At 48.0% G+C, this 25,362-nt stretch overlaps 1 protein-coding gene across 1 annotated transcript in view; it reads right to left on the reverse strand.

Annotated features, from left to right (window-relative positions):
* Positions 1-25,362, reverse strand: part of ATP9A (ATPase phospholipid transporting 9A (putative)) — a 172,545-nt gene that overhangs the window by 23,642 nt on the left and 123,541 nt on the right. Inside the window, exons 15-19 of the mRNA XM_034947069.3 lie at positions 19,037-19,198; positions 8,682-8,774; positions 7,302-7,385; positions 4,904-5,074; positions 1,803-1,901 (exon numbers count right to left, since the gene is read on the reverse strand). Coding sequence (XP_034802960.1) covers positions 1,803-1,901; positions 4,904-5,074; positions 7,302-7,385; positions 8,682-8,774; positions 19,037-19,198 — 609 coding nt within the window. The remainder of the gene's footprint in view (positions 1-1,802; positions 1,902-4,903; positions 5,075-7,301; positions 7,386-8,681; positions 8,775-19,036; positions 19,199-25,362) is intronic.

The raw sequence follows: 25,362 nt of genomic DNA on the forward strand, positions 1-25,362 counted from the left end.
TTTAGAAAAACAGGTGGCTAGCACATAGGTCATTAGTTTGCAATCCCTGAATTCTAGAACAGACAGTCAATTCTCATTATTCATAGTAGCTATGTTTTCTAAAGTCACTGTGAACACTGAATTAGCAAATACTAAACCATCACCTGTAGGGGAAATACAGGGTTAGGTTTTTGCCCCTGGTTGCAATATCTTCATAAATATATAACCTTATTTTATGTGCGTTTCTATTTAAAGACACCTGGATTCATCAACATTGAGCTCACAACCACCAGTTCTGTAACTCATGCCTGCAGGAAGCTCATCTAACACACGCATTCGCTCCATAAGTCACATCAACAGCCTTCCTGCATGTAGGAAAACAAGCCAGCAAAGAAGCGCTGTGCTGCGGCCATTTTAAACGACAAACTGCCAACAAAAAGCATAAAAATGCGAAAAACCTGATACTTAATGGACTGCAAAAAGGACACTTGTTCGTCACATGAGGCTGAAAGAAGGAGGGAGTGTGTGAACTTGTTCAACCTCAGGTGGGAATGTGTGTCTCAGGCAGCTAAAATTTTAAGCCACTCTAGGCCAGGCGCGGTGGCTCATGCCTGTAATCCCAGCACTTTGGGAGGCTGAGGTGGGAGAATCACCTGAGGTCAGGGGTTCGAGACCAGCCTGGCCAACATGGTGAAACCCCGTCTCTACTAAAAATACAAAAATTAGCCAGGTGTGGTGGCAGGCGCCTGTAATCCCAGCTACTTGGGAGGCTGAGGCAGAAGAATTGCTTGAACCCAGGAGGCGGAGGTTGCAGTGAGCCAAGATTGCACCACTGCACTCCAGCCTGGGCGATAAGAGCAAGGCCCCATCTCAAAAAAAAAAAAAAAAAAAAAAAAAAAAAAAAAAAAAAAAAGGAGAGATTTAAGCCACTCTACGTATGACAGTGAAAATATCAAGAGTACTGATTTGGAGGTCACAGATAAATTTTGGGAGGAGGAGAATTCACAAAGAATCTGTGAATGATGAGAACTGACTGTACCTGCCTCTATACAACACTATGCTATTTCAAAAATCCCTGGATTGTTTGAAGCTTCTGTGTGCTATGGACCAAAGGCGGGGTGAGGGGGAGACCCCCAAACATCTAGAGACCTTCCAGTTGTTTGCCATCGTGGCTCTGGTTTCAGATCAGTGGGATTACTATATCCTGCCCCAAAGAGGACCCGGTCCCCCTACCTCCCCAATGCAATAAAGCCTAGCACAGTCCTCACTGGCAGCAGTTCCTGATGTGCACATTGTCTTGGTCAATGTCTGCCACAAGGGCGGGCGATTTCTCATTTGCCCATCCAGTTCACCTCCTTCAAAAGGCTCCTCAATGGTCCTAAATGCTTCCCCCCTCAGGAGGGCAGATGGACCAGTATCTGTGGCCTGGAATTTCTTTCTTATCCAAGGACTTGACTTTCAGGGGTTCCGTGAAATCCCAGGAATCCCATGCATAATTTCATGTGTATGAGTGGATCTGCATCTTTCGGGGGGAGTGCCTGACTTTCATCAGCTTCTCAAAGGGACCATGACCCCCAAAAGGTTAAGAGCATGGCATTAGCACAGGGCTAGAAGGAGGTACTCCTAAACCACTACTGGAAGGAACTCTCCAGCCGGCGCCTGGGTCATTAATCATCCCATCCAAAGCAACCGTGGTTGATGCTCCCCACCCTAGGTAATTCACATGCTGCCCCTCCCTTCTTAAGGGGCCCACTCGAGGTTAGGAGGTTATAGGACAAATTGAACATCATCCCCACATGGCCCTAACGCAGAGGACACTTTACCAGCCGAAAAACGTGGATGTCTTGGTTTCTGGTCACCAGATGTGCATTCTTCGCTGTGCATGTAGCTGTCTCCAGCTTGTCCCCTGTCAGCATCCAAACCTGAAATCATGGCATGACAGAGGTCCTGTTTATTAGTTTTTGAGGCCAGCCTGTCATCTGCAACAGCTGAGTTTCCAACAACATGGAGCTGAACTTGGTATGTTCCGTTTACCTCCTGGCGACTCATGCTGTCCCCAACACAACACAGCAAGCGCCCTGGCTGAAGGGCTCTGGGACTCCAAGCAACCACTGCTGGTAGCAGCAAAAACTGGCAGATGCTTCTAGAAAGGGCCATTTGGCCACACACTACAGGAGGTACTATGAAGCTCGGTCCTTGGACCGCATAATTCCCCTTCTGAGGATTTTTCTTAAAGTGATAAATATCCTAAAAGAAGGGATACGGGTGAGGGGGCACTTCTCTGTCCTACAGGAAACACTCATTTTTGATGCTGTGGACTTTCTATGTAGTTGGATGAGCAAGACAGACCCTTCTGGGGTTTAACTCAGCTTATAAAACGCTGACCGTAAATGAGTCAGGTTCTTCCGTATCGTGCATTAGCTCACACTGCATTTCTCTGCTGTGGGCTCAGAGAGGGTAGATGACTTGCCCCAAACCACACAGCTACCTCTTGTCCTAACCAGGCCCAGAATCCGGGTCTTTAGAGTCCTCATGGAATGTGCTTCCTGCTCTGTGATTTTACCTCATTAACCCTTTTGTTCTCTTTGCTCCCAGCTGGGAGCAGTCTTGGGGCTATCTGTCAAAGAAAATCTGGATAGGAGGGAAAGTATAGGAAAGAAGATCATGACAAACGTCTCCCGAGTGTCCACTACGTGCCCAGCACCCACGCTGAGCTCTCTGTTACCTTCATGACAGCTTCTGGAGGCTGGAAATGGAAGCGCTAAGAGCTTCAGTCATTTGCCAAGGGTCACAGAAGAAGTAAAGGGAGAGGTAGGATGGAAACCCAGGCAGTGAGACGGGCAGAAGGAAGGCACCGGGCACCTCTCAGGGCTGAGCCTCCCGGGCCCTCTCCCCTAGCTGGGTCTGTTTTCCCTCAATATCCCGCCTGTCCTAAAAATAATATTCTTTTTGGTGAGCCTCGTTTAGTCATAGTTCTCAGGGTTTGAGGTAAGAGAACAAACACTGGGGAAGGAATTGGGAAGTTCAAGTTCCAGAAAAGCATGAAAAGAACGATCAGGTGCACGACATGGCTAATGTCCCATGCTGTGATGAAGGGAAGGTACTACAGGAAGGGTCAAGACCCCAGCTCCAGTCCCGGCTCTGCTGCTTCCCAATGTGAGAACCTGAGGAATGGAGACGCCTCACTCAGCCTCAGTTTCCACATCCATACAAGGGGCTGATTTAGAAAATATCCTGTGCAGCCAGGCGCGGTGGCTTATGCCTGCAATCCCAACACCTTGGGAGGCCGAGGCAGGTGGACCACTTGAGGTCAGGAGTTTGAGACCAGCCTGACCAACATGGAGAAAACCCATCTCTACTAAATATACAAAATTATCCAGGTATGGTGGCACATACCTATAATCCCAGCTACTTGGGAGGCTGAGGCAGGAGAATCTCTTGAACCCAGGAAGTGGAGGTTGCAGTGAACCGAGATCGCACCACTGCACTCCAGCCTGGGCGACAGAGTGAAACTCTGTCTCAAAAAAAAAAAAAAAAGAAAGAAAGAAAGAAAAGAAAAGAAAATTTCCTGTGCAAGATCGTATCTTAGACTTTAATTACCAACTAACCTGCCCCATCCCAGGCACTCCCCTCCTCCTGTCATCTAACAGGAAACTAGAATGATAAGTCACATGCACACTCTGTGAATAAAATATCTCGTCTTGGGCTAACACAGTTTTGAGAAGGAGAAAAACCCCAGGACAAAGATGGAAGCAGAAAATGGAAACTCCAGAAGTCTTAGGAATGGCCAGGGCCCCACTGCAGACCCCACGATGAAGCAGAAATGGGCCTCCAGCGGCCAGACTTCCGGAAGCAAGGTCCCGTTGGTGATTTCCTTATGACGAACCAGGCCTGTGAGCCAAATGCAAGCGACAGAATTGGGTTTACAAGGAAACAGGGACACAGGGGTGGGAGTCCCCAGTGGGCCTGAATGTTGCCTGGCATCTAACCTGTCCTCCTGCCATGGCCCTGCTGAAAGGACAGGCCCCAGGATGCAGCAGAGAGCCACTTTTGAGTCGAGGCCGGTGGCAGGCACACGTTTCCAGGAGCTCCAGGCCAATGAGTTTGGTTGTTCACACCTCCCTTGGTCCACTGAGGACCAGGTCCTCACGCGCCCTCTGCTGGCCCCTCCAGATTCAACTCCTAGTATTTTTTTTTGGGTCGCCACTGGTAGAGTGCAAAATGCTAATACGACAGTGTGATGGCGCTGGCGGTCACTCTGCTGGGTGGTCACTCACTCACTTGGCCACACGGCAGACAGACCGGTGTGCCGATCACTCAACTAGAATTTAATCAGCAGCCATGCACGCTGGACACTGCTCGGCCTTGAGCACCAGGGAGCCCAGTGGAGTCAGGGGAGTCAACGGTACAGTAAAGGCAAACGCTACACAAGATGTCTTCCAAAATCAGGGCTGGAGGGCCAGGCACAGTGGCTCACACCTGTAATCCTAGCACTTCCGAGACTGAGACGGACAGATCACCTGAGGTCAGGAGTTCAAAACCAGCCTGGCCAACATGGTGAAACCCTCTATCTACAAAAATATAAAAATTAGCCGGGCGTGGTGGTACGTGCCTGTAATCCCAGCTACTAGGGAGGCTGAGGCACAAGAATTGCTTGAATCCAGGAAGCAGAGGTTGCAGTTAACCAAGATCATGCCACTGCACTCCAGACTGGGCGACACAGCGAGACTCCGTCTCAAAAAAAAAAAAAAAAAAAAAATCAGGGTTGGAGGGGCAGAAACAGTGCCTGTGGCCCATTGCAGATAAGGCACTCCTGGTCTCCTCTGCTGCTCCTCCCACCCTTTCCCCCTGTGATCTCCCTGCACTGCTGAGGGATAACTGGCATTGCCCTGGAGTGCCCTTCCCTGCGGCCAGCCCGCCCTACCTTGATGCCAGCATTCCTCAGGGTCTCCAGCGTGGGCCGCACATCTGCCTGCAGCTGGTCCTCCACACCCGTCAGGCACAGCAGTTCCATCTCCATCTCCAGGCTCTCGATCACCGTGGCCACTTTGAGGGAGCGGTCGTGCACACTCAGCTTGGCCTGGACGTAGCGGGCCTGGGACACACCAGCAGATGCAGTCACTGCTTAGGGTGAGGAGAGGCCAGGCTGACTGGCCAGTGCCAAGAGTAGAAGGGCCACACCCGATCCCCACCACACGGGGTGGGGTCCCCAGCAGGTGAGCTGGACCCCACAGGGGTGACACAGGCTTCCGGCTTCCTCACAAGTCCTCCATGTAGACACTGCACAGACCTGAGTCCCAACCTACACTCCACACTCACCTGCTGGGAGACTTCAGCAAGTCACTTAACCTCTCTGAGCCGTGGCCACGAAATGGCAATAACAGCACCAACCTCATTGGGTTGTCTCAGGGACGGGCACAACCAAGATCTCAAAAAAACAGTAAGTTCTCCCATACACAACATGCACTTTGTAAGCCAAACTGTGGGTCACCAGGTTTTCTAAAGACCAAGTCGAGCTTCTGAAGACCATCAACCCAAACTGCTGCTTCTTCTCTTTATCATGTTAGCAAAAACCTGGAGGAAAACCAGTCATCTCCTAATGGGCCCGCTTGAAGCACATGCTTTTAAAATTAAAAGGCAGGTAGCATTGATCGGGGCTAAAATGCTTGTTAAATAATAGCTTACAAAGAACTCAAATATATTAAAGAGAGATCCAGGCAGTTTCCCCGCATGGAGCAGGGCAGGGCCCCATGAAGCGTGTCCCGCCTCCCTCCCTTGCATTCCTGCATGCTGGCTTTAGGCCAGGCACCAGAGACACGGCAGTAAACAAGACAAGGACCCTCCCCTCAGGGAACACACAATCTATGGGATGGGATGACAATAAGCAAGTCAATAATCTGGTTCAACCCCAACATTTTTACAGCTTAAAGAAATTAGGGAGGCTGGGTGTGGTGGTTCATGCCTGTAATCCCAGCACTCTAGAAGACCGAGGCAGGCAGATCACCTGAGGTCAGGAGTTTGAGACCAGCCTGGCCAACGTGGCAAAACCGTGTCTCTACTAAAAATACAAAAATTAGCCAGGCATGGTGGCACATGCCTGTAATCCCAGCTACTTGGGGGCTTGAGGGAGGAGAATCGCTTGAATCCAGGAGGCAGAGGTTGCAGTGAGCAGAGATCGTGCCATTGGCACTACAGTCTGGGCAACAAGAGTAAAGCTCTGTCTCAAATAAAAAAAAAAAAAAGAAAAGAAATTAGGGAGCCGAACCAGATGCGGTGGCTCACACTTGTAATCCCAGCTACAAGGAGGTTGAGGCAGGAGGATGGCTTGAGGCCAGGAGTTTGAGACCAGCCTGGGCAGCATAGCGAGACCCCGTCTCAGAATAAATGTGCAAAAAAAAAAAAAGAGAAAAGAAATTAGGGCTCCAAGAGAATGATTTATGCCAAATTTTCCCGAAGGCATACCATATGCCAAGGACTATCTTTAACTACTAAGGATATAAGAATAAACCAGGCCAGGCACAGTGGCTCACACCTGTAATCCCTGCACTTTGGGAGGCCAAGGCTGGTGGATCACCTGAGGTCAGGAGTTCAAGATCAGCCTGGCCAATATGGTGAAACCCCATCTCTATTAAAAATACAAAAATTAGCCGGGCATGGTGACGTGCAACTGTAATCCCAGCTACTCCGGAGGCCGAGGCAGAAGGATCCCTTGAACCTGGGAGGCGGAGGTTACAGTGAGTCAAGATCACACCACTGCACTCCAGCCTGGGCGACAAGAGCGAAACTCTGTCTCAAAAAAAAAAAAAAAAGAAGAAGAAGAAGAACAAACCAGACTTGTAAAGTCCCTGTCTTCAAAAATATTTTATTCCCGAAAGGAGATGGATAAGATGAGTGTTAAAAAAAATATATGAACAGGGTCAAGTTTATATTCTTCTGGCCTCTCCAGATTCAACTCCTAGACATATTTTTTGGCCCCAAATGGTAGCACGCGATGACAGTGACAAATGCAATGAACAAAGTGAAATGGTGTGATGGATGGAAAGTGAGAAGGAGCCTTAGACAGGTGGTCCAGGAAGACTTCTTGGAGGACATGGCTTTTGAGCTGAGACCCAAAAGAAGCGAGGGAATGGGCCATGGGGCTCTGTGGGTGAAGAGAGTTCCAGGCAGACAGAACGGCAAGTGCAAAGGCCTTCAACAACAGTGAATCCAGTGTGCCCAGAAATGACATCAGAATGGCTCGCATAGGATGAGGGATGGTGGAAGGAGTGACTGGGAGGCAGGCGGGGCTGCAAAGGCAATGGAAAGGTCCCAGAACAACTTACTTCAAAGTCCTGATACTGCTCCTCTGCAAGAGACTTCTTTGCCACCACGAGCACCCGCAGCCCTTCTCGGGCCATGTTGCCACACTGAAAAATAGACCACGGTCGAGTGGGAGCGGTGCTGAGAGCTCCTGACCTCACTGGGGAAGGACCAGTGCCCAAGTGGATGTGCCCCTCCCACAGGGTCAGAGAAAATGGCAAATCAGAAAGTTGCTTTCCCCTACGGCAATCCTCCCTGGAGCAAGCTTTCTATAGGGGAAGTTGCAGAGAGGCAGCCGGTGAGCCAAACACAGCCCACACACAGGTCGTCTTCAACTAGCACATGTATGTTTCCAAATTTAAGTCAACATTGTGCGGTCTCACACACAAATCTGGATTGCTGAATGGGTGGAAAAACTGAGCATCTGACAAAACCAGGTGCATTTTCCCAAATAACCACAATCAATGATGGCTGAGGAGCGGTGGCCTCCACGTGTTCCCAGGAAGTGGAGGTGTCAAGTGAAGAACACTCCAGCACGTTTTACACGCAAAGTGCAACTCTGCTCAAAATCACAACCTGTTTGTTCATTTGCATTAACTGCCAGGCCCCTGTAGGCATTTGAGTTTGCAACCCTCAAACTGAGAATCTTATGCAAAATGTAAATTCCCCCTAGAGCTAAGAGATGGGACAAAAATGGCCTGAAAACTGCCTCCCTCCTGCTGCTGGCCAACTGTCCACGTCACAAACTGGGTTGTGCAGCCTCTGATGTGGCCCCTCCTGGAACTCACATTCTGGTATAATCGCCTACCCTTTGAGTGTGTGCTGGACCTAGTGACTTGTCCCTAACAAACAGAATGGGCAAGAGTGAGGGGATGTCACATCTGAGATCAGGTTAGTAAAGACAGTGACTTCCATCTTGTTTGCCCTCTCCTGTTCCATCACCTGCTCTCTTTGATGAAGCTAGTTGCCAGGCTGTGAGTGGCCCTATGGGAGAGGCCCACCTGCAAGGAATAGAGGGCAGCCTCTGGCCAACAGTTGGCAACAACCTGAGACCCTTAGTTCAACAGTCCAAAAGTAGCTGAATGCAGCCCACAACAACTGAGCTTGCTCACAAATGGATCCTGCCCCAGTCAAGTCTTGAGATGAGACCACAGCCCCAGCCAACATCTGAATTACGGCCAGTGGGAGGCCCTGAAGCAGAGGATGCAGTTCAGCCACACCAGCATCCCTGACCCACAGAAACCATTATATATTAAATGGGTGCTGCTTTAAGCAGCTGCATTTCAGGGTGGTTTGTTACACAGCCACCGATAACAAATACAGAGACCCACCTTACCAGGCAAGGGGCTGCCTCTGCAGAACATGCTTCCAAGGCCTGGTTTAACTTCCTGCATCACACTTACCTCTTCCTCCAACCAGTCATTGTACTGCACAATGCCAGCCATGACCACATCTGCTCCCTTCATGTAAAACGTAATTTCTCCAGTTGATTCATCCTAGAGAGGGAGGCCGGAAGGAATGAGAAACTGAAAGGAACACCCTCTTTCAGCGGCAAAGCCCGCTTCCCATGACAGACGGTGTACAAAGTGCACTTAACAGACACGAATGTTTTTTCACTTGGCTGAAGATGAAAAGCGAGAAGGGGCCTCATTTAGGGGCAAAGGCTACAGAAAGTAAAAGGAAAACTCAAAGCACTTGGAAGATTTTCAGTGATGAAAGAAAGATCAAATGGATTTAAGACCTTTGTTTTGAAAGTTATTACTATTTCAACTGGAATAGACTCACATGCTATGATTTTAGATTTACACTTGGGACTGCAGATATCATCAAACTGTGGTCCACTGAAAGAATAGGGAAGATAAGGACTAGAACAGGGAGTCTCAACCTCATCACTGTGAACATTTGGGGCCAGATAACTCTTTGCTCTGCAGGGCCCCTCCTGTGCACTGTACAATGTTGAGCAGCATCCTTGGCCCCTATGCACTAGATGCCAGTCATACCCTCCATGGTGACAACCAGAATATCTCTAGACTTTAGCAAATGTCTCCTGGGGGCAAACTGACTGTCTCAGCTGAGAATAATTCCAGATCCCTAAGTCTAACTAAGGACTTGCCTAGAGATCCAATTACCCAGAGTTTCAGTTCACCCTAACCAGATTTTCTGGGTAGTGGGTAGCACCATGGCACAGGCATCAAATGCTTGGACCAAGTACCAGTTTCTAGTTGTGTGCAGCTGGACAAGCTACTCCTCTTCCCTAAACCTCAGTTTTCTCATCTGTAAAACAGGAATCAAGCATGTAGCACAGAGACTGACACACGAAAAGGACCCCTCAGTGGTATAACTGCTGCTGGGATGAGAGTGATTTCCCAAGTCCCCCAGCCATACTGTACGTAGAGAACAAGGCTCAGCCCAGTACTCTCAACAGGGCAATGTGGCCCTCCAGGAGACATGTGGCAATGTCTGGAGACACTCTAGGTGTCACAACGCAGGCAATGTCCTACTAGCATCTGACGGGGGGAGGCCAGGGGTGCTGCTCACCCTCCTACATCACACAGGACGCCTCCAACCACCACCAGGAACTCCTCCAGCCCTAAAAGTCAACAGTGCTGAGACTGAGAAGTCCTAGCTCTGAGGAATGACGGCGCAGCCACAGATCCTTCCCCCATTTTCCCCCAATGATTCGCGTCACTGGGAGGTGGGAGGCAGTAAAGATAAGCAAGAAAACTGAGCATGGCCATCAATACCTTGTGCCTATATTTTGCTACTCCAGGAAGCCCAGAATAAATGCCCAGAAAGTCTTCATTGAATATGGAACCATGGAGACAAAAGTGACTGCATCTCAAGCTGGGTGTGGTGGCTCACGCCTGTAGTCCCAACACTTTGGGAGGCTCAGGTAGGTAGATCACCTGAGGTCAGGAGTTTGAGACCAGCCTAGCCAACATGGTGAGGCCCTGTCTCTACTAAAATTACAAAATTAGCTGGGCGTGGTGGTGCATGCCTGTAATCCCAGCTACTCAGGAGGCAAGGCTGGAGAATCACTTAAACCTGGGAGGCAGAGGTTGCAATGAGCTGAGATTGCACCATTGCTCTCCAACCTGGGCAACAAGAGCGAAACTCCATCTTAAAAAAAAAGTGACTGCATCTCAGGTGCAAATGCGCCATGCTGACTTCTGATTAACCCAGTCCCATGAACACCCCCGATTCCTACTTAATTCACCGTCCTTCACATAAGAACATGTCAACCTTGATGTTATCGCACAAATTACAGGTGATGAAACATACAGCTTTCTTGCCTCTCCTGGAAGGTGCCCGTAATTGTCCTGCTGGGGCACACGGACCCTTTCCCTGTGGTATAAGCCCTGGGTCTAGGGAGTAACAGTATGGACATCCACCTGTTTTCCTGCCGCCCAAAACTACACTTCTGTCTGTTCAGCTCCCCCAAAAACCACGCTTCTATCTGTAAGTTTCCCCCAATAAAACACCCTTTAACGACAAACTGGATTTGCCTGCCTTGTTCTTTGGTTTCAGGCTCCTTCGGAGGCCACTTTGTCTATGCAGCCCTTTCATGGAAGAGAAATATCCAAAATCAGATTAGTGGTAGAGTTTCCTCTTTTAGAATAACTTTCAAATGCCCCTTAATCACCGACAATCTTTTAGAACAACATGCTGACTCATAAGAGCACCCCCAGGCCAAGACAGGCACCCAAGTTTAAAAGCGTTCAACTGCACACTTTATCTCTGATAGACTGTGGCTATGCCTGCTCTTGACGCAGGCCAAAGAGAGCTGTGGGGTCTGCACATTAAAGAATCAGAGGTTTTATTTTTTCCTTCCCCCCGACAACCAAAGGGTGCTCAACAACATGGCTGTAGGAAATGATGCTCCCAGCCCAGCTTCCTCACTAAGAAAAGGGCTTGAGCGAGTTCAGAAGTTCTGTCCAATATAAATACCGCATCAACGATCCCCTCCCATGAGTCACTTCCTCCCACGGAGTTCATCACAAGTTTATTTCGTTCCCATATTATGGCAAGATTACGCCATAAATTTACAGAGATCGGCCGGCTGTGTGGCATTGTTTGGGGGCCTCATCTTTTCCCACCGTGGTCTGCATCTGGCACCTGCTCAAAGGCCTCTTTCAGTCCAGCAATGACAGCGCTACGATGATCTACAGCCACGATCCAAACCCGTGGCTCCACGTGGGAAGGGGGAGAAGGCATTGGAACATCTTGTACGCCACAAAAACAAAACAGGGACACAACCTTCCTGCAAAAAGACATCACACGAGTCCTTCTCCAACCTTGCCTGATTTCTTAAGAGACAGACATTCACACAAGGAAATGGCCTTGCTTTGTGGGTGCAAGAAGGTGCCATCTTGCACTGTGCGTGCACTCACACATGTTTAAAAAAGAGACAGGGGAGACCCAAACTGGGGCTGTCCACAGTCACTAAACCAAGTCAAGAGAAGTTTTCTTTTTTTTCTTATTCTTTTTTCTTTTTATTTTTTTGAGACAGGGTCTTGCTGTGTTACTCAGGCTAGAGCGCAATGGCACAATCACGACTCACTACAGCCTCGACCTCCTGGACTCAAGTGACCTCAACCTGGACCTCCTGACCTCAACCTTCCCAGTAGCTGGGACTACAGGTGTGCACCACCATGCCCAGCTAATTTTTTTGCTTTTAGTAGAGGTGGAGTCTGGCAATGATGCCCAGGCTGGACTGAAACTCGTGGGCTCAAGTGATCCTCCTGCCTTGGCCTCCCAAAGTATTACAGGCGGGAGCCACCATACCAAGCCTAGGAGAAGTTTTATAACTGAACTAAAACTTCCTCACATCAGGTAATTGGACAGTCATTTGCATAGAGCATTTGGGTTATATGAACACATCATAACAGGGTTTCTCAGGCCCTTCCTCAGGTGGGGGCTGTCCTGTGCATTGCAGGATGCTGAGCGGCATCCCTGCTCTCCACCTATGACATGCCAGTAGCACTCTCAGCCTCTGGTTGTGACAACCACAAATGTTGCCAGACATTCTCGAATGCCCCCAGGATGAGAACCACCGCATTAGAGGAGTGTGGTGAGGTTTGGGCCAAGGGGAGAACTAGTCCCAAAGCCCCAGAGGCCCAGTTCCACCAGCCCAACCAAAGATAAAGAGGTCAGAAAATGAGAAAAAACAGCAAAATAATACTTATTTCATGAAAGACAACCTCACCAAGATGGACATTCACAGCACTATTTTTAGTAGTCAAAACCAAGAAAAAAGCGAGGCGCGGTGGCTCACACCTGTAATTCCAGCACTTTGGGGGGCCGAGGCTGATGGATCATGTTGGGCCTGCCCAACATGGTGAAACCCCGTCTCTACTAAAAAATGCAAAAATGAGCCAGGCGTGGTGGCAGGTGCCTGTAATCCCAGCTACTCAGGAGGCTGAGGCAGGAGAATCACTTGAACCCAGGAGGCGGAGGTTGCAGTGAGCTGAGATTGCACCACTGCACTCCAGCCTGGATGACAGAGTGAGACTCCGTCTCAAAAAACAAAAACAAAACAAAACAAAAAAACTGAAATTGAGAAACAGCCTAAGCAGCCAAAAAATAAGTTAATGAATGAAATAGTGGCACATTCTTTCAACAGAACACTGCACATGCGTTAAAAATCATTAAAATCAGATTTTAATAATATGAGAAAATTCTCATCGTATACGTATAGTTCAATGAGGGAGGAAGTTTAGGAAGCCTTCTATGGAGTTCAGTGCTAATTTTATGAAAATGTGTGTGGATATTTACACTCGGATATGCTTAGAAAAGAGACTGAAAGGAAATCCCTTGAAAAGGTAAAAGGTCTTTTGTTGGGTGAAAATGGAGATGAATTGGTCAGGCACGGTGGCTCACGCCTGTAATCCCAGTACTTAGGGAGGTTGAAGCGGGAGGACAGCTTGAGGCCAGAAGTTTGAGACCAGCCTGTGCAACACAGAGAGACTTTGGCTCTACAAAAAAATTTAAAACTTAGCTGGGTGTGGCAGTGCATACCTGTAGTCCCAGCTACTTAAGAGGCAGAGGCAGGAGGATCCCTTGAGTCCAGCAGGTCAAGGCTGCAATGAGCCATGTTCATACCACTGCACTCCAGCCTAGGTAACAGAGTGAGACTCTGTCTTGAGAAAGAAAGAAAAGAAGAGAAAAGAAAAAAAGGGAGGGAGGCAAAAAAAAGAAAGAAAGAAAGGACAGAAGAAGGGAAAGAGGGAGAGGGAGAGAGACAGAAAGAGGGAAGGAAGGAAGGGAGGGAGGAAGGAAGGAAGGAAGGAAGGAAGGAAAAGAGGGAGGGAGGGAGGAAGAAAGGGAGGGAGGAAGAGAGGGAGGGCAGTTTTGATCCCCCTCTTTACCTGTAACTTTTTGTTCTAAATGCCTTAACTGTGAATGTTTTTTAATAACCTGGGAAGGGGGGCATGCCAGGTTAAAACAAAAATAGATCTGCCCATCTGACAGCATCACAGACTCTAAGCACAGAGTCCCTGTTCTTCCTGCTGGAAGACACATGAGCCACTTCTCAAAAAAATATAACATGTCCTTCACAACTAGATGAAGAGTGGCGTATGCCATTCACTTATTCTAGGATGGCTGATATTAGGGACTGTTCAATGATAAGTCAACCCTCAAATGACCCTAGCAGAGCCCACAGCCCTACGTCTTGAAAAACTTCAGGCTGGAACAAAATTAAAGTAATTCGATAGGAGATAATGACACTCATTCCCCAGGAAACACCCCACCCACAGGATCTATGGTGCTGCTTCCAGACCACAGATGTTCTTGACATCAGATGCACACTCAAGATACGGTTTAGAAGCCAGGGATCCAGCCAGGTGTGGACCAGTGGGAAAAGCAGCAGCTGTGTGGGAGAGAAAGTTCCCTCTCCACCCAAGAGTTGCCAAGGACACAGGTCCTGCAGAGTCTGAAAGAACCTATTGGCCTCTGGACATAAAAATCCCCTAACATAGGGCCGAGTGTGGTGGCTCACTTCTGTATCCCAGCACTTTGGGAGGCCGAGGTGGGTGGATCACCTGAGGTCGGGAGTTCGAGACCAGCCTGGCCAACATGGAGAAACCCCATCTCTACTAAAAATACGAAATTAGCCGGGCATGGTAGCACATGCCTGTAATCCCAGCTACTCGGGAGGCTGGGGTAGGAGAATCGCTTGGACCCAGGAGGCGAAGGTTGCAGTGAGCTGAGATCACGCCATTGCACTCCAGTCTGGGAAACAAAAACAAAACTCCATCTCAAAAAAAAAAAAAAAAAATCCCCTAACGTGTGATGTTTCAAAGCATATTCATGGTGTGCGTCTCTGGTTCCTCAATACGAGCGCTCAGTGCCACCTCCATCCCCTCCTGGGCAGGAAGTCTTGAAAGTGGCTCGCAATGCCCCCCACCTCCTGGTACTCATGCTGTGTGTCAGCCACCACCCCCCCCGGAGTAGAGCTGGGCCTAGTGACTTGCTTCTGGTAACAGCATGAGGCTGATGTGAGGGGAGGTCACCTCTGACAGTGGGTGACAGAAGACTGTGACTGCCATCTCATTCACTCTCACCTGCTCACTCTGAAGAGGTAGCTGACAGGGGAGCTGACTACAGGGAGGCCCTCGTGGGAAGGCACTGAGGGTGGCCTCTGGCCAACAGCCAGGAAAGAACTAAGGCCCTCAGTCCAACAACCCACCCAGAGCCAAACTCTGCCAACAACACTGACGTCTGTATGTGGATCCTACCACCATAGAATCTTAGACCCCTTGAGCCCAGGCTGTGAGAGACCCTGAGCCAGAGGACCCAGCCAAGCCTGCCACAGAAATTGTCCTGGCCACAAAAACCATCAGATAGCAAATAGAAAACAGAGCCCCCAGTTAGGTGTGGTGGCTCATGCCTGTAATCCCAGCACTTTGGGAGGCCGAGACGGGAGGATCATTTGAGCCCAGGAGTTTGAGATCAGCCTGGGCAATATGGTAAGACCCTATCTTCACTAAACGATAAGAATTAGCAGAGCATGGTGGTGTGCACCTGTAGTCCCAGCTACTTGGGAGGCTGAGGCAAGAAGGTTGCTTGAGCCTGGGAGGTCGAGGCTGCAGTGAGCCGTGATTATGCCACCACACTCCACCCTAGGCAACAGAGCAAGACGGATGGATGGACAGACGGACGGAAGGAAGGAAGGAAGGAAGCAAGGAAGGAAGGAAGGAAAAAGAGAAAAGAAAAGAGAAAAGGAAGGAAACAGAGGAGGGGAGGAGGAAGGAAGGAAGGGAGGGAGGGAGAGAAAAAGGAAGGAAGGAGGAAGGGAGGGAGGGAGGGAGGAGGGGAGGGGAGGGGAGAGGACAGGAGGAACTTCCTTACTCCAGGGAAATACATTTTCTAGAGTAAGGGAATGCATTTCCCTGTAAGAAAGACCCCAATGGATGTCTAAGACCATGAATAATACTGACCCCATATGCACTATGTTTTTTCCTAAACATACATACCTGTGATAAAGTTTAATTTATGAATTAGGCACAGTAAGAAATTAACAACAATAACTTATAACAAAATAGAACACTTATAATATGCTGTAATAAAAGTAAATAAGACTTGCTTGAACACAAGCACGGCAATACCACAACAGCCAATCTGAGGGTTCCTGAGTGACTAGCAAGCAGGCAGGTAGATGGCGTGAGTACACTAGACAGAAATGATTCACGTCCGGGAGGATGGAGTGGGATGGCATGAAATTCGTCACACTACTCACAATGGCACACAACTTAAAACTTATGAATTGTTTATTTCCGGAATTTTCCATTTCATATTTTTAGACTGCAGTTGACCGTGGGTAACTGAACCTGCAGATAAGTGGGGATTACCATATTGCTGTTTTAAGCCACTAAATGTGGGGCAATCTGTTATGAAGCAATACGTAGTTAATATCCCACCCTAACATTACTGTGGGTCTTTTGTGAGCTTTTCGATGTCCCTCTCGTCACACCCCAGCCCTAACCCCCAAGTCCTGGGGTAGAGAGCTGGGAGCTGGAAGCCAGGCAGCCTGGAGTGAGTTCCAGCCCCACTAATTCCAGCTGTGTGAACTTGGACAGGTTTCCCAGCTCCCCCCATTTCCAGCTGTGTGAACTTGGACAGGTTTCCCAGCCCCCTCGATTCCAGCTGTGTGAACTTGAACGGTTTCTGAGCCTCCTTCCACTTCAATTTTCTCCCCTGCCAAACATCAGTCCTAATGGTACCTACCTCACATGGTTATGTATTAAATGAGTTACTTTACGCAAATCACTTAGAACAGCCTCTGGCACACAATAAGCCCCTGGGCGGGGTAATCCCAACACTTTGGGAGGCCAAGGTGGGCGGATCGCTTGAGGTCAGGAGTTCCAGACAAGCCTCGCCAACATGGCAAAACCCCGTCTCTACTAATAATACAAAAAATTAGCCGGGCATGGTGGCGCACACCTGTAATCCCAGCTACTCGGGAGGCTGAGGCAAGAGAATTGCTTGAACTTGGGAGGTGGAGGTTGCAGTGAGCTGAGATGGCACTGCTGTACTCCAGCCTGGGTGACAGAGTGAAACTGTGTCTCAAAAAATAAATAAACGTTACTTGTCATTCCTGTCATTCTTCTTACTACTACTGCTGCTAGTGGCTATTACCATTTCTACTACGATCCCAGAGCTGCCCATGGCACTAAAGCTACACGGTAAATGATCAAGGAGAAGAGTGGTGCAAAGCTAGGAGCGCGAGAAAAAGCTGTGAGTTGTTTATTTTAAGTATCTTATTTGATAACTTCCCTAACATTAAAAAAAAAAAAAAAAAAAAAAAAAAGACAACTGGCTATCACTGTTGAATCCTGCTCACTTCGGCACTGACTGTGAGTCTACCGTGTGCCAGGCAGGAAAGCTAGGCACAGGAGACACGGGAGGACCAAAAGGATCCTGGCCCCTGTTCTAACCCACAGGGAAAAAAGACAGGTGGTGACAAGCAAACCCGCAGGAAATCAAGAATTTCAGTGTGATGAATGCTATGGAAGAAGAACGAGATGCTGTAAGAGGTGGTCTGAATTCTAGGAACCTGTAAGGCTGAAGGAGAAGTTGACAAGCCAAGCCTTAGCTGAAAATACTCCGCCAGCAGGCAGGGGGCAGGGCCACGTGCCCAACAACCTACGTTATCAATTTCTACTTCTACTTGTGCACTCTATTTTTTTTTATTTCCAAAGGTTTTTGGGGAACACGTAGTGTTTGGTTATATGAGTAAGTTTTTTAACAGTGATTTATGAGATCTTCATGCACCCATCACCTGAGCAGTATACACTGAACCCAACTTGTAGTCTTTTATCCCTCACCCTCCTCCCACCCTTTCAGCCCCCTGACTCGCCAAAGTCCATTGTATTATTCTTAAGCCTTTGCATCCTCATAGCTTAGCTCCCTCTTATGAGTGAGAACATACGACATTTGGCTTTCCATTCCTGAGTTATTTCACTTAGATAATAGTCCCCAATCCCGTCCAGTTTGCAGCGAATGCCATTCATTCATTCCTTTCCATGGCTAAGTAGCATTTCATCATTTTATATATATATATATCATAGTTCCTTTATCCACTTGTTGACTGATGAGTATTTGGGCTGGTTCCATATCTTTGCAATTGCAAATTGTGCTGCTATAAAAATGCATGTGCAAGTATCTCTTTCCTCCATTGGGTAGATCAGGGTGGAGAGGATTCTCATTTGTTAAGAAAAAAAAAAGTCCAGAAAAGATGAAAGAGCCTTATTCCAAAGATCCTTAAGATCTGAAGCAGAGTTTTCTGCAACGAAGCTAAATGATGTGAGGAACCACCCCACTCCAACATAGGTGTGGGACTGAACCAAGGAATCTGTATTTTCAAAGCTCCCTGGGAAAAATCAGACAATCATGCAGACTGCAGAACAACCAGACCAAGTGGCATATGAACACCAGATTTTCCAGCCTCCCCACGACGGAAAGTGTGATCTCCATGGGTAAAAAGAGAAAACAGAGGGATGGGCACAGTGGCTCACACCCGTAATTCCAGCACTTTGGGAGTCCCAGGCAGGAGAATCGGTTGAGGCCAGGAGTTTGAGACCAGCCTGGGCAGCACAGTGAAACCCTGTATCTATAAAAAATTAAACAATGAGTCAGCCCTGGTTTTGCAAGCCTGTAGTCCTAGCTACTCGGGAGGCTGAGGTGGGAGGACTCTATGAATAGATTCTTTTAATAAGAATTTAAAAATTAAAAATTTTTAAAAGAGCCAATAGAAAAACAACATATCAAATCAAATCAGACTCTTCAGACTGGCAAAATTTTTTAACGTGCCGGGCCACAAGGTTTCTTTTCTCATCATCTTGATGAAAATGTTTTGAAACATGAGGGAAGTGGTGGCTGAGCAACACTGTGAATGGACTAAACGCCACTGAAGTTTTCACTTTAAAATGATTATATTATGTGAATTTCACCTCAATAAAAAATACATGTTCAATATTAAACAAAAGAGAATGAGAGATGTATTATCAAGAAATCCCCAATGGACGTTCTCTTTAACTTTCACTCCAGAACCAGGGACACCATAAGCGGATCAGAGTTACGGGGTGTGTCCAATGAATGAACTAATTTCCTTTCTGCTTAGGGAATTATATTCCCTCATTAGTCTGGGTGACAGATACCACAGTAAAGAGGGTTAGAAAGAATGTCAACCCACAGGGACACACGCAGCACACCTGGGGTTCTTAAGCACTTTAAGCCATGAATAAAAACGACTCACCCGCACGATGATGCCCATACGTTTGCTTTCATAGGTGAAAGGGAAGATCTGTAGGATGGTGAAGTTCAGGATCTGGTCGCCAGGGGTCCTCAGCTGCATGGAAGACTGGTCTCGGCCCACCAGGGTTAAGCCCACACTTTCCGTCCACTGTACCAGGGCCACCTAAACACAACACAGGGTCGAAGGTCAGATGCACAGCCGAGAATCTGGGTTCACAGGCTGTGCCATGAACACAAAGGCAGAAGGGGGCTCAGAGACAGGGGAATCACAGTAGTCACTGCCCTTAGGGACGCCAAGTGCTCTGTGCTGGCCCATGACAGTGTCTGTTCCTCTGGGTCTATGAGGGCTCCCACACTGAAAGCTGCCCCTCTATAAGGCACAATTCATCTTTTCTAGGCTCAAAGCAGGCTGCACACCAGAGGCATGGCGGAAAGAGATGGCACAGAATTAAGAGTGATTGTGACTGGGTGCAGTGGCTCAGGCCTGTAATCCCAGCACTTTGGGAGGCCGAGGTGGGTGGATCACCTGAGGTCAGGAGTTCGAGACCAGTCTGGCCAATATGGTGAAACCCCGTCTTTACTAAAAATACAAAAATTAGCCAGGCATGGTGGTGGACACCTGTAATCCCAGCTACCCAGGAGGCTGAGGCAGGAGAATCGCTTCAACCCAGGAGGCAGAGATGCAGTGAGCTGAGATCACGCCATTGCACTCCAGCCTGGGTGACATAGCGAGACTCTGTCCCCGTCCCCACCCCACACCACCCCCCCTCCGAAAAAAAGAGCAATTGGCACAATTACGGATCACTCCTGGAAGTATCTGCAACAAGCTAAACAACAAAAAAAAGAAGGAAGAGAATGCTGACTGACACGGCCCTTCGCCTTCAGGCTCTCCTTTCAGCCTCACACACTGCACTGGGGGAGTGTCTTCAGTGGTTCTCAACTGGGTGATTCTGTCCCCCAGGGGACCCGCGGCAACATCTGGGGGAATCTGTACTTGTCACAACTGGAAGGAGGTAATGCTGGTATCCAGTGGGCAGAGGCCAGGGATGCTACAAAACGTCCCGTAACACACAGGACATACCACACCAGAGACTGATCTGGCCCCAAACGTCAATAGTGCTGAGGTGGAGAACACGGGTCCACACAGAAGAGGAAACCAAGGCTCAGAGCAGTTAATGAAGTTGCCCAAGGTGACAGCGCTGGCATGTGGCAAAGCTAGGCCAGACTGGCACCTGGATCCGCCTGGTGTAAAGTTCCACAGCACACACTCTTCCCTTCCAGGAGTCATCGCACGGGTGTCAAGTCAGAACCTTCTCATGGCCTCAGCCAGACATACTCAGCTTAAGGTCAAAGGCATGAGGGTTGCAAACTCCAAGACAGGGGCCAGAGTGTTGATACAAATAGCAAAGAGGGCTGAGTGGGGGCTGTGGCAAGCAGGAGCCCAGCCCCAGCCAAAGGAGGCTGCTGCCACTATACACACAGGTGGCAGTTACTGCCCTGCAGGGACTAGGGCCAGGGTGGATGGAGCTTCCAGTTTCTCAAGAAAAAACAGAAATTTAGACTTCTCCCCGAGACGGCCTAACTTTTAAATGTAAGCAATTGGCCAGCTGCTGTGACTCACACTTTTAATCCCAGCACTTGGGGAGGTTGACGCAGGAGGATCACTTGAGCCCAGGAGTTTGAGACAAGCCTAGGTAACACAAGGAGACCCCATTTCTAAAAAAAAAAATTTTTAATTATTAGGGTGGTGGCTCATGCCTGTAATCCCAGAACTTTGGGAGGCTGAGGCAGGCAGATCACCGGAGGTCTGGAGTTCGAGACTAGCCTGGTCAACATGGTGAAATCCAGTCTCTACTAAAAATACAAAAATTAGCCAGAGGTGGTGGCATGCGCCTGTAATCCCAGCTACTCAGGAGGCTGAGGGAGGCGAATCTCTTAAACCTGGAAGGTAGAAGTTGCAGTGAGTAGAGATCGCACCACCCCACTCCAGCCTGGACAACAGAGCGAGACTGTATCTCAAAAAAAAAAAATTATTATTAGGGTGGGGTGGTGCATGTGTGTCGTCTCAGTTACTCAAGAGGTTGAGGTGGGAGGATCACGATCTGGGAGGTGGAGGCTACAGTGAGCCATAATGGTGCCACACTACTCCCACCTGGACACAGAGTAAGACCCTGTCTCAAAAACATAATAATAGAGCCGGGCGCGGTGGCTCACACCTGTAATCTCAGCACTTTGGGAGGCTGAGGTGAGTGGATCCCCTGAGGTCAGGAGTTCGAGACCAGCCTGGCCAACATAGTGAAACCCCATCTCTACTAAAAAAAATAAAAATAAAAAAAATAAAAAATAAGCTGGGCGTGGCAGGCGCCTGTAATCCCAGCTACCAGGGAGGCTGAGGCAGGAGAATCACTTGAACCCAGGAGGCAGAGGTTGCAGTGAGCCGAGGTCGCGCCTTTGCACTCCAGTTTGGGCAACAAGAGCGAAACTCCATCTCAAAAAAAAAAAAAAAAAAAAAAAGATAAAAAACACTTCCAGTGGAGGTGATGCCTCCCAAGTACCCCTCTCCCTATCACCTACCTGCAGCCCCTGTCAACACCCTCCTAAAACCTGCCTCCCCTACTCCCCCTAAAGATTAAGCTTTATGAGAGGAAAGTGGGAGGGCCTTCCTTTTCTTCTTTCTTGATTTTTTGTAGACACCGTACCTTTGGACTTGGATGGGAATAAAGTGACAGCTTGTTTGGCATTGAAGTTGGAAGCCCTCCTGTATTCCTTTCCTGTTGTTGCTGTACCAAATTACTGTGCATCTGTTTTTTTTGTTTGTTTTGTTTTGTTTTGTTTTCGTGATGGAGTCTCACTCTGTCACCTAGGCTGGAGTGCAGTGGTGCGATCTCGGCTCATTGCAACCTCCACCTCCCGGGTTCAAGCAATTCTCCTGCATAAGCCTCCCAAGTAGCTGGGATTACAGGCACCTGCCATCACATCCGCCTAACTTTTGTAATTTTAATAGAGATGGGATTTCACCATGTTGGCCAAATTGGTCTCAAACTCCTGATCTCAAGTGATCCACCTGCTTCAACCTCCCTCCCAAAGTGCTGGGATTACAGCCATGGGCCACCGCACCGGCCAGCATCTGTTTTAAAATGAAACAAATAGATTTTCTTACAGTTCTATAGATCAGGGGTGGACATGGGATGAGGGTCTCACTGAGACAGGATCAAGGTCGCTTGATCACCATTGCTGCATTGCTGCTGAGGCTCTAGGGGAGCACCTGTAGTCCCAGCTACTGGAGAGGCTGAGATGGGAAGATTGATTCAGCCTGGGAGGCAGAGGCTACAGTAAGCTGAGACCATGCCACTGCACTCTAGCCTGGGTGACTGAGTGAGACTCTGTCTCAAAAAAAAAAAAAACAAAAAAAACAAGCAAACCTGGGGTTCCTCTTGAGTTCCCATTCCTTTTACCAAGAGAGCTCTGCAGAAGCCACAAGGCAAAGGTATGCAGCTCTCCACCCCTAGTCCTTTCTTTCTCTGGAACCCCTGGATGTCATCTTGGCTGACCTGCTATACCCCAAAGAAGAGATCAAGCTGGAGCTCAAAACTGGGGTTCCAGTCCCCGCTCTGTCCCCAGCCCCCAGCCCCCACAGGCCCCTGCAAAATAAAGATCTTGGAGTAGATGACTATTTCTCATTTCTGCTCCAGCTCTGAAAATGTATCTTTATGCATCCTTAGTCTACTATGCTCAGATATCGAGTTCAGTTTCTGTTGCTTCTATTAACTAAATTTACATTAGCAAGAAATTATTTTTCAAGACTCTCCCTTATTTAAGTTCAAGTCATAATGAGTCAGCCAGCACTAACGAGCTTTGAGCTTTGACCAATGGAAGAAACTGTCATACTGACCTCTACCTTTCAAAGAAAGGACCAATCAAGTAGTGGGTTTTTCTGTTTTTATTTTGTGTTTTTTTAGTTTTAGTTTTTGGCTACTGGCCTGCCTAAGTCTTTGAAAACTCATTCACTTAGTTATTTGTTTAATTTAATGGCTATGCTATAGACTATGTTTATGTCCCCTAAAATTCATATGTTGAAACCTAATCCCCAATGTGATAGCAGTTGGAGATGGGGCCTCTGGGAGGTGATTAAGTCCTGGGGGTGGGGTTCCTCATGAGTGGATGAGTGCCTTTATAAAAGAAACCCCAGAGAGGTCCCTCGCTCCTTCTGCTGTGAGAGACAGAGTGAAAAGAGGGCCTTTTATCAGCCAGGAAACAGGCCCTCACCAGACACCAAATCTGCCAGTATGCTGACACAGGACTTCCCAGCCTCCAGAACTAGGAGAAATAACTTCTGTTGTTTACAAGATACCCAGTTGATGGTATTTTGTTATAGCAGGCCATGTTATAGCAGGCCAAACAGACTAAGACACTCTAACTTTCAATATAGCCCTGTTTTGTCTGCTAACAATTGTCTTCCAAAGTTTAAAATTAACAAATCAGTAATGATTCGCATATATAAAATCATACCAGTCAGGTGCAGTAGCTCATGTCTGTAATCCCAGCACTTTGGGAGGCCGAGGCAGGAGGATCACCTGAGGTCAGGAGTTCAAGACCAGTCAGGTCAACATAGCGAAACCCCATCTCTACAAAAATACAAAAACTAGCCAGGCATGATGGCGGGTGCCTGTAATCCCAGCTACTCGGGAGTCTAAGGCAGGAGAATCGCGTGAACCCCAGAGGCAGAGGTTGCAGTGAGCTGGGATGGCGCCACTGCACTTCAGCCTGGGCAACAGAACAAGACTCCGCCTCAAAAATAAATAAATAAATAAAAACAAGAAAAAAAATTATCCTATCTGTCTATGTAAAAAAGCTTGGGTGCAGTGTAGAAATGTTTATAGAGTGATACACATGGAGAGAATTACTTCTAGCTTTTACTTCTAGCTTTTTTTTTTTTTTTTTTTGAGACGGAGTCTCACTCTTTTGCCCAGGTTGGAGTGCAGTGGCGTGATCTCGGCTCACTGCAAACTCCACCTCCTGGGTTCATGCCATTCTCCTGCCTCAGCCTCCCAAGTAGCTGGTGCCCGCCACCACACCCAGCTAATTTTTTTTTTTTTGTATTTTTAGTAGAGATGGGTTTCACCGTGTTAGTCAGGATGGTCTCGATCTCCTGACCTCATGATCTGCCCACCTCGGCCTCCCAAAGTGCTGGAATTACAGGCATGGGCCATGGCGCCCGGCCACTTCTAGCTTTCTATACCACCGAAATGTTTCAAACATGTATATGCATTTCTTTTACGTTTAACTTTAATTAAATAAACATCCCAATACAATTCAAATATTACAAATACCTAGTTATGTACAAGCTAAAAAACCCTGACTAAATTTATATCCTTCCTTATATACCTATTTAGTAATAAAGTAAAAAAAAAAATTATTCTTCAGGTACTTTCAAACACTTATGGAAATGATTTTTTTATTCCTATTCTCAAGTAGCTATTACTTTGCCTGTTAATTGCCCTGAAAATATGTGAAAAGTCTGTGATACTGGGCTTCCAGGAGATACACTAATTCCCCAAAAGCCTGCTTTTAACTTTAATCGAGAAAGAATCTGTAACTCCAGAACCAGAAGTGGCTTCCAGGGCTGGGCAGCAGAATCGGCCAGCCCAGCATGCCCAGCTACAGACCCCACAGGTTCATGTTAGTGGAAACGTTGAATAACTATAACCTGAAATGATCAGAAATGACAAACGCTTTTGAGGAAAGATCAATTACAGCTGTATGTAAACATCTTTTAGCCTTGCTTTCTTCTAGAGCAAGCCTCTCAGTGGAGCTTAGGAGCCTACGACAGCTATATCTGTAGCCCTTCTCCACCCCTGGGATCCACCATCCTAATCAAAACCTCTGCAGGGTCTGGCGAGGTGGCTCACACCTGTAATCCCAGCACTTTGGGAAGCCAAGGCAGGCAGATCACCTGAGGTCAGGAGTTTGAGACCAGCCTGGCCAACATGGTGAAACCCTGTCTCTACTAAAGATACAAAAATTAGCAGGGCGTGGTGGCAGGCACCTATAATCCCAGCTACTCGGGAGGCTGAGGCAGAATGGCGTGAACCCGGGAGGTGGAGTTTGCAGTGAGCCAAGATCGCGCCTGGGTGACAGAGTGAGACTCCGTCTCAAAACAAACAAACAAACAAAAAAAAAACAAGAACGTTCTCAGTCTCTTTGGGAGCTGATTCCAACAGGATCTGAGCCCTGCAGGAAGTCTTTCCTTCTCCCCTTCCACTCTCCTCCATTTTAGCTTAAGTCAGTGTTAATTTAAAGCTACTTTCTAACAGGACACATAACATC

Source organism: Pan paniscus, chromosome 21, assembly GCF_029289425.2.
Source record: "Pan paniscus chromosome 21, NHGRI_mPanPan1-v2.0_pri, whole genome shotgun sequence".
In the NCBI taxonomy this organism is placed as follows: Eukaryota; Metazoa; Chordata; class Mammalia; order Primates; family Hominidae; genus Pan; species Pan paniscus.